The following is a 13751-nucleotide window of genomic DNA, read 5'->3' as shown; positions in this document are numbered from 1 at the left end:
CGATCACACATCGCAACACACGTGCTCATCGATCACCAAAAGAAACATCAAAACATTCAAAATTGACGGATCGAGTCACAACGATATTGGCATGTTCTTAAGAAATATAATTGTGGTGATCGATTTATTTTGACCTATAGAAAATATCTTGCATGGTATGAATGACGTCACGTCTTACGTCTTTCGAAGAAAAGTACAACTCTTGTAGTACAAGGTCCCATGTGAACTAAATCTCGATCTGTTTTTATCGCTTTCCATTTCCATCTCACAATCCCACAAAATTTCAATCGGTTGGGACAGCTAATTAATTAGTTTAGCATTTTCTTATTTTTTTAAATATTTTTTTTATTTATAAAATGGAATATTCTGATCCAACATTAATTAATTATTTATATATTTTTTTTCCTCCAGCCTAACCAATGCCGTGAAAACTTTGAACTTCGCCTTTGAAAATATGACATACATTGTTTGGTAACATTTTAGTTGGCCTGTCACAGCAGAAGAATTAAATATTTAAAAAACGGGAATGAATAAATTTGTGAATTAAATCCATGGGAATTAAATCTAGGTAGCGAAACATTTAAATTCAATAATATAATTCATTTTGCATGTACATGTAAATTAATGTAATCCATTAAAATATTTGTAATTTGTAAGTACTCGAAGTATTTCTACAATCTACCTAGTCAACCATACAATATTAAGTAATAAATTATGAATATAATTTAAAAATCCAAAAAAAAAAAAAAAGATAAAGGATACATGCAAAAAGTTAGTCCCACCGATTATTTAATAGTAAATCAATAATCATGGATTTGTTAAATGTGACAACTACTACATAGGTTCAGAGAAGTCAAATTAAATGTATATTTGAGAGCTGCAATTATCAATTATCGTTCTTTCAAACAAAATCTCTTCTAAGAGAGGGAAAAGTAAACATGTGTACTAGTGTTAGTGTAGTTGTTTTTGTATCAATAAAAAAAAAACGTAGTTGTTAAAAAAATCAACACTCACGGGAGTGGATAAGTGCTAAATCAATCAATTATTACTTTGAAAATGTGTTCCAACCAATTCTTTGTCCATCATTTATTTCCATTTCTTTTCCCTTTTTATAAGTCAATTTTTTGTTGCTTTTGTAGTTAGAATGTCAGAGAAATTTGGTAGTATGCATGGCTAGAAAAAAATTGGTAAATGATTTTGAGCAATCGTCTTTGGAATGTAGAAAAACCAATATAGTTTCGATTGGTAGAAATTGAAAATCAAATTGGTTTATTTAGTAGTTAACATAATGAAAATCAAACGTTAGGTTCGAGCTCGAACCCGATTAAGAATAATAATTGATACAATAAGTGAAACTAAATAAAAAAATTCTCAAATAGCATCTAATAATTTTGATCAATCAAACAACAAATGACTTGCCTTTAATTATATAAGTTATAAGCTCACATCCATCATTACATATATCATATATGTAGCACGGAAACTTCAAATTTTTAACGTTTTTGCGTTTCGGACACGTTTCATGTCGGATACTCGAGGACACCTACCAAACACCTTATGAGTCGTTTTGCAATTTCTAAAAAGTTATAAACATGTTTGAATAACAAAGTTCCAAATATTTTTATTATGTCACTAATTATTTTCATGATTTAACGATCAATTGCAAATTGATAATAAAAATTATTTCGAATATGTTTATAAGAAAATATATAAAATTTATAAATATACTCCTATACATTTAATTACGTACCCCCAAACTCCATTTTTTTGTTGATATGCCGTTTTCCCGTATCGTTGTTTCCGTGTTCATCCTCCATAGCATATAGCTTTAATTTTACTAAATATTTGGGCCTCTCTCTTGGCCCATTAACCGGTTTAAATACTAGAAGCGTAGTCCGTGCATTGGCCCAATAAGAGTGTCGCATTTAGGCATATATATTGATTTAGCTATATAAAAGACTTTACAAGTTGTTACATAATGATAGAATTTTAGAACTTATAAGTTGTTATAACTTATTCTAATTTAGATAAAATAACCAACATGTGTATTTATCAGAAGAATGCAGTTTGAAATCCTTGCACGAATTGTTTTATTCTTCATAAATAACTCTACAATGACAACAAAAAACTGTCATTGAGTTTGAAACCCTAAAAAATGCCACGTGTCAACATATTATGTCATGTGTTGTCTTTGTATATATATAGATAAGATATAAAAGTGATAAAAAAATCAAAACTTTGGAACATTTAATTATTATAAAGGAATTTATAAGATTATAGCATCATTTGAGGGTTTATAAACGAAGCCAATTGGATTGGGTTTCGGATGGCTCATACTCTTCGCTTCGGAATCGATCTATTTATGATTTAATCTCGATTTCGATTAGGCCCACATAATCATCGTTTCCTCATGACAAAAATGGTATATTTAGGATTTATTATAATCATATTTTCCCAACAAAAGAAAAGGATTTAATCCTCTATATCTTTTTTTTTTTTCTTTTTAACGTATATCCTCAATGGTTCTAATATTACATGCAATAATTTTGTAAATTTAGTGTTTTTTTTTCTTTTTTCTTTTTGCCCTATGTCACCATTTTTTTTTTCATTTTACATGTTGATTACTGATTAGTAATTACCCGTCAATAATACCACTTTCGTTTGAATTAAAAAAAATCCACTAAGCAAATAAAAAAATAAAGAAAATGAATGTCAATAATCAAATAGTACATTTTAAAAGGGAAATGGAATTCCTCTCTTCTCCAACTCAAATTAAGAAAGTAAACCCTAACTTCTCTCTCTACCAGAGTCTCCGACGGTTACAGACACAAGTCTGAAAGGCTGCGAGCTGATTCTGTTACAACTATTTGATTTCTACAGCTTTTAATTCGTCAATGGAGGAGGAGGCGGCGGCGGAGAACGACAGAAATGGCGGCGATTGGAGCGATTCGGAAGACTATAGCTCGGAGGATGAGGGCACGGATGAGTATAGGCGCGGAGGATATCACGCCGTGCGCATCGGCGATACATTTAAGCACGGTAGATATGTTGTTCAGAGGAAGCTCGGCTGGGGCCATTTCTCCACTGTCTGGCTAGCTTGGGACACTCGGAATTCTGTGAGTTTTCTCCATTTATTCTTCTCAGGTTTTCACATTTTCGATTGAATATATGTACAGTTATGTATTATTTGTTTAACTTTTCAATCCGCGAGCATTTTCCGGAAAATTTTGTGATCTTTCTGTTCATGCTAACTTGTGTAGCTTAGTTCTGTGTAGATTGTGTATATTAACAATTTACAGTTTATATTAGAATTCTTCTTCGTTTAATATGCAAATAAATGTACTTTGTGAATATGATTTGAGGTGGATATTGTATGAGATTGTTGATTCTGTCGCCTGTTGGCATAAGTATAACTAAATCATTTTTTCGAGTTTTTTGGAGATTTTTTTGTTTTGGCAATATTTTCCAAAAGCTGCGTATTATTATGCATCATAGTTGGCGGGAATTAATAATATGTGCACGCAGTGAGACAGGCTTCGTATCTTTTCAGAGGAAAGTATGCAATATAGTCAAGTTAGCGTAATTGATGAAGTAATAATGTATTTTCCTTTATGAATATGTTAACAGATATATGTAGCTCTGAAAGTTCAAAAGAGTGCACAACACTACACTGAAACAGCAATGGATGAAATCACTATTCTAAAGCAGATTGCTGAAGGTGATCCAGAGGACAAAAACTACGTTGTGAAGCTTTTGGATCACTTTAAGCATTCTGGACCAAACGGGCAACATGTCTGTATGGTTTTCGAATACTTGGGGGACAATCTTTTAACCTTAATTAAGTATTCAGGCTACAAAGGTATTCCTCTTCACATGGTTAAAGAAATTTGCTTCCACGTTTTAATGGGATTGGATTATCTGCATCGTCAACTATCAATAATACACACAGATCTGAAGCCAGAGAATATTTTGCTTATGTCGATGATTGATCCATCTAAAGATCCAAGAAAGTCAGGGGAGCCTATCATTCTACCATCCAATAAAGGCAAGATTGCCTCAGAGACTGAGGCTTCTATAGATGTTAAGGGATTATGTAGTGACCTAACTAAGAACCAGAAAAATAAATTCCGAATAAAAGCTAGGCAAGCAGATCGTAAGTATGTTGGAAATGAATCTTATGAGGAAGTTAAGCTAGATAATGAGCGCAAATCCATTGGAGAGTCCATTGAAGAGAAAACTTCGGTTACTGAAGCAGCTAACAACTATGGAGCAAATGATGTGTGTGTTGTGACTAAAACCAATAGGAGAGATAGCCGCTCTGCGAGGCGAAAACTATTGGCTGAGGTCGACCTGAAGTGCAAATTAGTGGATTTTGGAAATGCCTGTTGGACTTATAAGCAGTTCACGAGCGATATTCAGACAAGGCAGTATAGATGTCCGGAGGTTATTTTGGGATCGAAGTACTCAACGTCAGCTGACATGTGGTCGCTTGCTTGTATTTGCTTTGAGCTGGCCACTGGCGATGTTCTTTTTGATCCGCATAGTGGTGAAAATTATGAGCGTGACGAGGTAATCTTGTTTTCGCCTAACTATTATTATGTAATCTTGTTGGTTTTGGCTTTAACTTTTTCTTTCCTTTCATATATATTTGCTTATTGTCCAATGTTTTATTTACTTTTTATTCGATATTTGCTCTTAACTTCAGATACCATGTTGATATAAAAATTGTTTTATTTTGCCTGTCTCTAAGCATTGACTTGGTTATTTTCTTATTAATTACATGTGACTCTTTTCTTTATGTAATCAAGTAATTTGGTATATTGTTTGGAGAGAATGTAATTCTGTAACTCCTTGGTCTTTTCTGTCGTTCCTAGTGAGAAAATGAACTTTGTGAGTCTGGTTGATCTCTTGTTTTACTGGTTATATACATTCATTCTTGATTCTTGTTTCTGACTTAATATATCTGGGCCGAATTGAAAAATATAGATCGCATTGATAGTGATGTGTTGTATAAAATGGTGCTCCAATTGAAAATATCCATCGGTAAGTAGGTTGAATTTTATTCTCATAAAATAAATTTGGTGCCAACATTTTTCAACATCATCTCATTTACCTTGTGTGCGTGAGGTAAGCTTTGATATGGCACAATAAAATTTTCTACCCTACTTGTGAATCTTAGTAATGGGTACCGTAGAAGTTGGCCAAATTCTATTTAGTTATAAGTTACTTGTTGACATGAACAATAAGTTGTTGGCTTTAGATGTAAAACAATATGCAATGGATTAAGTTCATGACAATCTCTGTAGATCACTTGTCGGTTATTAAATTCTTTATAGGCTAAAATACGACACGAATTTTATGTGCAGATGCTGATGTGGGAATCAGATGTCTTCCCTCAACTGATTCTTTTCAGTTTGGGCTGAAGTAGATAATGCAATTTCTGCTTTTTTGGTTTGTTTTCACTTTTACCCTCTCTAAGTTTACATTAGTTTTTCTATTACCTTCATAATTTGAGTGCAGAAGTCATGTCGTAGCCCTAAGTTTTCAACTCAAATTTAACAATCGTAATAATTTATTTATCTGTAATATAACTTGGTTATTCATTATCTCTCTTTTCATTTGTAGGATCATTTAGCCCTGATGATGGAGCTTTTTGGAAGGATGCCACGCGAGGTGAGGAGTTCACTCTCTTGGCTTTCGTATTTTACTCGGAAATAAATTCTCTTGATTGACATGAACAACTCCAGGTTGCCTTGGGCGGGCGTTATTCACGAGAGTTCTTTAACAGATTTGGAGATCTGAGACATATCAAAAGATTAAAATTGTGGCCTCTCCATAAGGTGCTTGTTGAAAAATACGAGTTCCGTGAACAAGATGCGCGTGAGATGGCAGATTTCCTTGTTCAGCTACTAGATTTTGTGCCGGAGAAAAGACTGACAGCAGCGCAATGCCTTAATCATGCATGGATCAGTGGCGGCCCACGCCAACCTTCCCATTCCTCTATTTCTCAACTCAAGGAAGTGGAGAATGGTAGTTGTGAAAAGAAGAGAGAGAAGGATGAGAGAGAGGCAGTGGAGGTCAGAGTGGCAAACATGACTATTGATGAATCAACATAACTGACGAAGATTCACATTCTTTATCAACCCCACTGGATCAATCAATGACGAGAAAGGTGGATGGGGGTTTAAATATTTGTATAGGTCTAACACACGACAAATATTTGACATACCGGCCTGCATCAAGACCAAATATTGTCCTTGAAGTGCAAAAGGTTGCTTTCATGTATCTCATTTTTTTCTGGGAAAATGTATCTGAATTTCCCTCTTAACTGTTGTTGCCACATGATTTGTTGTACATTTGATGGTGCAATTCGTTTGTTGGTCTGCCGCTATAACGCTATAACGGGGACCTCGATTTTTTCCCCAGCACCAGAAGAAATTCTTTGCCATACTGTCAGGTACTTTCTTAGCTATTTTTTATTATTTTGTTTGGTATTTGTGTACATAAATAATATGCCTGTTTTATGATGTTTAAATATTTTCAAAGTGCCTCTGTTCTCACTGTGTGTGGTTATGGGGTTGTAGCATGTAATACAATCCATCCCTTTGCACACTTGCCTGATGGGGTTGTCCTTCAGAACTTTGTTTTCATCGCACTCTGAAATCAAGATTCCTTGAAAATTAGGCTTTGTTATTTCACAGGAAGAAATGGAGATTCCTCATAAATTAGTCAACCTAAATTGCAAAGAGAAATTGGCATTCTGAAGACTTAAGTAATGATTAATAACAATTAAAAGCCCCTTGTTGAGATTTTATGAGATGGGTAACAACAGCAGATTCATCATGTAATGCAACTCATTTTTAACTTTATGAAGAAAACCTCCCTCATACAAAGGAAGCCACCTAAATGCTACGCCTACCTTGTTAATAATTGAAAAGGAATCTTGCAAGCACACTGGATTATGCCCTTAACCTTCATATAGGTGGAGGACATACGGGTGTGCTTCTCATATTTCTTAACCGCTAAATAGCTTTTCACAGTTACGATTTTATCCGTTCATCTGCGGATGTATGTATGTTTCTCATGTGACAGATCCATGGACTCCTCCAATAAAGATATAGATATATACATCCATAGCCTTCTGTGAAATATCGAACGAAAAGTAGCAAGAGTTGAAGAGGGTATTTGCTTACGTATTGAAGTGTCTGGTCGATGCTCATAGAATTTTCTTTTTCCTGAGGTATAAGTACATGAGAAAAAACCCGACCACAGCGCCAAAAAAAATCCCTCCCGTTGTGATCCAAAAGGCAAACTGCAAGAGCAAATTAACAAAATAAAATTCTTTCAGTTAAAATGCACACATTTCAGGAAAATAAATGTTAAATAATGGAGATCGGGGTGGGGAATGCATACGTACCACTTGTTCCTCAAGATATGACCTCAAGTTCATGCCAAATATACCTGCCAATTAAGTTCTTATTATGAGCTTGAAAATTGTATAATATGTTCCCTAAAAGTCAAATTGAAATGCAGACAATTGTACTGCAGATTTATTATTATCAGCAGACCATATTAAATCTTGGAGAGCAAGAAAAGACTTCTGCAGCCCTACCTCTAAATCACCTCCCAATAGAGATTTTATATTTCAATGAGGGGATTGAAATTTGGGAGTTAAAACCTTAGTATAAATTATAGACGCATGTTCTCTCTCACACACACACGCACACGCATAACATGCCTGGATAAAAGAGATGCCAATGCAAAAGAACTGAATAGGTCTATCAATTATCATCATCATCAACTAAGTACCTGCAATTAAGGCACCCACTCCAACACAAAGTGCTCCGACCTGAAGTAGAAGTTCCACTCTACTTACTTCAAGCCTCCTGGAGCTGAGAAGAGAATGTTATGGGATTCTATTAATCACACCAAGTACTGATGATAATAATAAGGTTATCAAATTCGTTAAAGTCAGCATTGCAAAGAAATGAACCTAATGATCAAACATCAAACCTGAGGTTAACAGCAATTGAATCTTCCATTTCTCTTGCTGAATCGAGTAGCCTCTCTGATTGACCATGACAAGATTCACATCTGCCGTTGCATGAAACAATTATTATACTGACAAATTAGGTCAAGGATTCAATGACCTTTGGGTCCGGTTGTAGGTCATTTATAAGGCCATTTTTTTTTAAGTGAAGTGAAGTGAATGATAGCTGTTTTGTCAGAAAGGAAAAACTTTATCCAGTGTTTGTTTATCCCATGCTTTTAGATAAGTGTCCTATGATGCCACATAACACAATAACAGGCACCAAAATTTGTTTGCACTGACTGAAAGATGTCTCGGACTGGCTTACCTTTGGAGATAGTTTTCCAAAAGCATTTCAATTTCTTCCTCTTCCTCTGAGAAACACGAGTTCCAATATTCAGAATTAAATATATATATATATATATATATATATGATCACAAGAGATGTTCTTGATTTCTTGGTATGAGATAACCTATGTGCCACTTACCATCAGCTGTCTCCTTCTCCAAGGGAACAGGGCATTCCATCTCATCGTTTTTTGCAAGAGTGCAATTTCTTCCCATAATACAAATCTGTCGTATTTCATGAGTGTCCTCAAGAATATCAAGCAGCATTTGTTTAAGAGCCCCAGCCTTTGAGCCCAATTCAACCTTTAATCAAAGAAATAGAACTAGATGAATAGTGATATATTAAACAAGTGGTCTACATCACGATCACTAGAATAAAGGGGAGGGATGTTCTATATATACCAATTGCTGCTTGCTAATTCGAAGTTCTTCCAATACATCGGCGGTCAATCGATTAGGAAGAACCTCAAGTAAACCTTGCACCTGCAAAATAGTAGCTAGCACATATGTAAACATGGATTTTTTTTAGCTATATAAGACCGAAACATATACCTTTTGTATGCTGGTTTAGCCAGTTTTCGTTAGGGGAGCAAAATAATCTTTTGTTGAGCACAATGCCAGGTAAGTATCTGAACACTAATAACTATTACGACCAAAGCAAAATGTGATCCCAATCCAAGCTGTTTGTAAAGGTAAGGACTTGAGAATACCTTTATCTAGGAAGTTGGAGGACATACATTATGTATGTAATTACGTTTGCTGGATTACCTTCAGACATAAAATTTATGTGTTGTTTCTCATGTTATCCTAATTCCTATGCTTTGGGGGTAACTATTCAAGTTTTCCAGTTACATGATTACATCCTATTAATTCAGTGCAGAACAAAAGAATTAGCGGACATTTGAGAATAGTAACAGTAACGCAGAGATGACCACCTTTTACTTTAACGATTTGCATAGCTCCACCCTTTCCCATCAATTACTATGCAGAAGTGCAATAAAGAAATCCCTACATATACCCACCCAATAAAAGACAGGCAGAAGATTTCAGAAAATATACAATCACAATGTTCCTTGCTCACCCGTGGTTCCAAACCCATTAACAGCTTCTCCAGACGTTGTATTCGGGAATGTAGTGCCGCCTCGACCACCTGAAAAAAATTCACAATGTAGATTTGTCAGGCTCTTTAAAGTGAAGGCCTATGATATCCGAAAAGCAACACCACCACAAATGACTGGTGCAAAGATTTTGATGCAAGGGATAACAAACCTCAAGAACAAATGGCATCGAGGGCCCTCCATTCATGTTCTTTGGATTTAATCGGGGTAACAATGTATCTATAAAAGCTTTTCCCCCTTTACTGTTGATAGCCATAATCAAATATTAGTTCACGGAGAATATGTGAGAAATATGTTCTGAATTGACAACAAAATACATATAATATATCAGGAGCAAATACCGGTTATAGTTGAATATAAGAACACGCTCTTGCATTGCAATTGCCCGTAAAGAACCCAAATTCAGCAAAATTGCATACTCACGTACCTTAATAAAGTTCAAACATAAGATGTATGATCAGGAACAGCCAGTTGCTTTAGTAAGAGGAACTACAGAGAGAAATTTCAGAAAAGTCTTCTTATGATTTTAACATTTTCTAGCTAATATTGGTCCTAAAAATGTCAAGTTAACAACTCATCATGATACGGTGGAGAAACAACTAGAACCAGATGGCATAACTGCTGCTTTGTTTGATAATTGGTACGGTTCACTATCAAAGAATTGAGTCATAGAGCAATACTGAAGCGTCTTTAAAGTGGTTTATTGTCCGAATTTCATCTTTTAAATTTAGAGGCTAAATGTAAGATTTTCTTTTATGCAACACAATTTAGGCAATACCGAATTTAAGACTTTAACATACTATATAGGTTAAACGTATATAAGAGTGACACAATGATGTTCAGAGACAGTAATCGCAATTCCTACCAGCAACGAAGGCATTGAGTTGGTTAACCACAATGATGGATCAACGCTTCTAATATCTCGAGGTCGGAGACCTGTAAACATTATGTTCGGAGAAAAATAACCACAATATTATAAGAATAGTTCAAGAAAAAGGATAAAAGCACACACACTGTAATCCAAAATAAAGAATCAACAGACTATTTGTGAATAAGAGTGACAGAAAAAAGAAGACGTAATCTAAGTGAGAGAATATGAAATGATTACATGCTGATCTTTTCTGATATCAAAAAAGTAAGTGAACCATGTCACCATCTTCTACTTACCGCTCGATTTTAGCAAGTGTCTTCGATTAATTTTCCTTGTTGATACCATCGCATTAGATCTTACTTCCACAACCTGTTGATGGGAAATGGATAATATGAGACACACACGATCACACTTCTCTACTGGTCTGCATGTACAGTCTACAGTGAACAAACAAAACGGGGGGAAACGCAAAACATCACTTCTCGATTTATTTTATTTCTCTCTCTTCTCATCTGCTTTATTTCTTATCTATTTAATTAGGAATAAGTCCCTCCATAATTCAATCTCTTTTACTTCTGCTAACTGCTCCACTTTTCCCCGATACTAACAAACTACAAAATATTTTGTTCAGTAACTGTACGCATCAATGGCAAATTACAGTTCGGAGATAAATAACTAGAAATTGCTGTTACCGTATCAAAATCAATCAAATTCCGAAAACCAAACTTAAAAGAAATTAAAAAATGGAAATCAGTTAGTCCAATAAGACGACCTCATAGACAGGTTCCCGAATCCCAAGCGAGAGAGAATCACCGGAGACTGGAATTCTCTGAGAACCATTGGAGAAATCCTGACCAATCGCCTCCTCAACCGTGACGCTATTCCCTGCCACGTCATCCACAATTTTATCTAAGATAACTTCCCCAGCTCTGTCACTCTCCTCCGCTGGTTCCGGAAAACACCTGATCCCAACTTCCTTGACTGCGACGGGCCGCAGGGGATCCCAGCTCCTCTGCTGCTGAAACAATAACAGTTTGCGCGATAAGTCACATTTCGATCGCGAAAGCGAAATTCCGGCCAAAATTAGGCGAAATTGGGGAGAGTGGAGCGGCAATTGAAGGAGATTCGGGGAATGCTGTGAAGAGAACGGAGTGGAAGTCGCCATTACGAGTACATCCGTGTATATATCGCTGACGCTGTGAAGAAAAAATCCGACTGGAATGTAGATTCGCGAGATTTTCGTAGAGGTGTATGTGTTAGTGTGTATGTATGTATGTGTGTGTATAGGTGGGGTGGTGTTTTAGAGAGAGAAAGGGACGATGAGGCTGGTGGTTGAGAATGGTTCGTTAATTATTGTGAAGAAGCTGCGTCCACCTATTTTAATTTATTTTGTTGAGTCTAATTAAATGCCGTTAAATGGTTTTATCGTTTTCATATCTAGTTTTATTAAAAAAAATTATGAATCTATTTTTTTAATAATAAAAAAAAATCTGAAACTGGAATTTATTTTCTGAAATATCTAATAGAAAAAAATAGCCATAAATTTAAAATAAAAATGTCTATCAAAATATGAGTCACACTAGTAAACATACATTCACATATAATAGATTGGTCAAATAATTCGAACTTGCGTCAATTAACGCAAGCTCACTTGATCCAATTGTCCGGTCATTCCTTGCAAGATAGTCAAGCTCTAGATTGTAAGAAAATAATCTTGAAACTGATATAACTCCTTGTCAACTCTTTGTTGGTACAAGAAGATTTAATTCAAACTAGCATAAAATCGACTTTTTTTCTTTTTTAGCCAAATGGCAACCGAGTGTAATTGAGAACAAAATGGTAATGTGAACTAGCCGAAAAAGAACAAAAAAAAACCTTTCGATTAAAATTCGTTCAATCTATAAACCGAACTCTAATCAGACTATAAGAGCTTTCAGGGCCGAAAACAGAGTAGATATGATGCTTAATGAATTTCTTCACCACTCTCCTTTACAATCTCTTACTCATATTGAGGGGAACAATATCGACATTGAATCACGTACAACTGCAGAAACGAGAGGCGGTCAATCCCTTTCTTCAAATAGGGGCTGGTAAAAAAGTTTGAAGACCTCCATTACTTCAAGATACCACATTGACTCCCTATCTGGAAACGGTGATAGATCGACAATCTTGTGAACCTGAGAATTCGACCACATTATATTCGTTCAGCATACATATTGATTCTTGAAATTGCAATAATGCCAAAACACACACACCCACACACACACACTCCCTTTAGTTTGAATCGCGAAGTGCTAGAAACGAAAGGTTACAACAATATGATGGCCTGATGGGGGCCTTATTGTATAACGTTTGCATCGATATACTTTATCACAATTCATGGCTAAATAAAATATGCAGCTGTGAAAGTTAATATCAGTAACTAAAAATCCCAAAGTTATATAAGCAAAAGTAATACCAATTCGATCATCGACGAGTACACAGCTTCAACATTCATATTCGTAAATTTATCAATGGATAGAAAACATCAACTATCAGAGAAAACTAATATAAAAAAAAAAAAAAGCTTAAATCACCACAATTACTCAGCAAAGAACCCTAATCAGTTAGCAGTGAAGCATGTGCCTGAAGAAAATAATAATTTTACCTTAATCATTGGGGCATCACCAGCACCGACAAAATATCCACCAACCACCATTACATACATCCCTAGAAGAAATGCATAACCATAATATAAGCAATCAATTGCGCATTTTTTTATTAATTTTAAAAAAGATGAGGAATATTGATCGGACCTGTTTCCCAACTGCGGTTAAGAAAGTCGCCGGAGAGGAATAAATCGGCGACGCCGGTTCCATCGTCGAGTTGTAATCGGGCGGTCCGACCACCGTCGGAGAAGGAAGGTGTGGAGACGAGAACTCCCTGAAAATTTCGTCCGTTTAGGGTTTAACGGGGTGAAAATAAACGGAATCTACGCGCACAAAGTACACGCACCTGTAGCCACGCGCGTTGGAAGAGAATGCCGCCGAGAGTGAAGGCGTTCTGCGACGTCGTTTGATGGGCGCTTCCCAGTTGTACGCAGAGCAGCTTCAATGCTGCTAGACTGTAATCCATTTTTCCCTCTCTTTCTTTCTCCTTTTTACCCTTTCTTTTCTGGCAAAATGTAGTAAAACCCCCTCACTACATTTCAAAATTAGGAGAACACCCATATTTAACATTATGTATTTGACATAACCCCCTCAATTATATTAATCCAATTCCACGCTTTCATATATTTTCCCACGCTTTCTATCTTTTTTTATTTATTGGTCAAATTACGGCCCACCCCCTTAGGTAACATATAATTACGTAACAAATTCCCTCTTGTTTGAATAATTACAACCAC

General features: G+C 35.6%; 3 protein-coding genes across 3 annotated transcripts; 1 reads left to right on the top strand and 2 right to left on the bottom strand.

Annotated features, from left to right (window-relative positions):
- The first annotated feature begins 2756 nt into the window (after positions 1–2756).
- On the top strand, positions 2757–6545 carry LOC105959090 (uncharacterized). The gene is given in 5 exon segments (XM_012983119.2): positions 2757–3116; positions 3628–4569; positions 5626–5673; positions 5748–6111; positions 6114–6545. Coding segments are annotated over 5 exon segments (1791 nt in total). The 5' UTR covers positions 2757–2894; the 3' UTR covers positions 6329–6545.
- A 207-nt stretch (positions 6546–6752) lies between these two features.
- MGT10 (magnesium (Mg) transporter 10) lies at positions 6753–11770 on the bottom strand. The gene is made up of 13 exons (XM_012983120.2): positions 11139–11770; positions 10663–10735; positions 10361–10431; positions 9837–9922; positions 9647–9737; positions 9459–9527; positions 8780–8860; positions 8518–8680; positions 8358–8403; positions 8014–8094; positions 7810–7892; positions 7418–7461; positions 6753–7312 (listed from the first exon to the last, which is right to left on the bottom strand). The coding sequence occupies exons 1-13, from the start codon at positions 11529–11531 to the stop codon at positions 7217–7219; spliced, it is 1377 nt and encodes a 458-aa protein (XP_012838574.2). The 5' UTR covers positions 11532–11770; the 3' UTR covers positions 6753–7216.
- A 357-nt stretch (positions 11771–12127) lies between these two features.
- Positions 12128–13576, bottom strand: LOC105959092 (recQ-mediated instability-like protein). The gene is made up of 4 exons (XM_012983123.2): positions 13361–13576; positions 13162–13288; positions 13014–13075; positions 12128–12543 (listed from the first exon to the last, which is right to left on the bottom strand). The coding sequence occupies exons 1-4, from the start codon at positions 13478–13480 to the stop codon at positions 12430–12432; spliced, it is 423 nt and encodes a 140-aa protein (XP_012838577.2). The 5' UTR covers positions 13481–13576; the 3' UTR covers positions 12128–12429.
- Positions 13577–13751: the final 175 nt, after the last annotated feature.

Source organism: Erythranthe guttata, chromosome 14 (genome assembly GCF_056151865.1).
Source record: "Erythranthe guttata isolate IM_541 chromosome 14, IM_541, whole genome shotgun sequence".
Taxonomy (NCBI): Eukaryota; Viridiplantae; Streptophyta; class Magnoliopsida; order Lamiales; family Phrymaceae; genus Erythranthe; species Erythranthe guttata.
Note: the sequence above shows the minus strand (reverse complement) of the source record. Positions and strands in the feature narration are given on the sequence as shown.

Bases quoted from the DNA above. Each gene is read 5' to 3' on its own strand.
- MGT10 (XM_012983120.2), bottom strand. From the start codon at position 11,531: ATGGCGACTTCCACTCCGTTCTCTTCACAGCATTCCCCGAATCTCCTT. The intron at 9,738-9,836 runs GTATTTGCTCCT...GGCTATCAACAG, and splicing joins CTTATATTCAACTATAACCG to TAAAGGGGGAAAAGCTTTTA. The intron at 9,528-9,646 runs GTTTGTTATCCC...AATTTTTTTCAG, and splicing joins CGATGCCATTTGTTCTTGAG to GTGGTCGAGGCGGCACTACA.
- LOC105959092 (XM_012983123.2), bottom strand. From the start codon at position 13,480: ATGGATTACAGTCTAGCAGCATTGAAGCTGCTCTGCGTACAACTGGGA. The intron at 13,289-13,360 runs GTGCGTGTACTT...CGAAATTTTCAG, and splicing joins TCCAACGCGCGTGGCTACAG to GGAGTTCTCGTCTCCACACC. The intron at 13,076-13,161 runs GTCCGATCAATA...CATTTCTTCTAG, and splicing joins TAACCGCAGTTGGGAAACAG to GGATGTATGTAATGGTGGTT.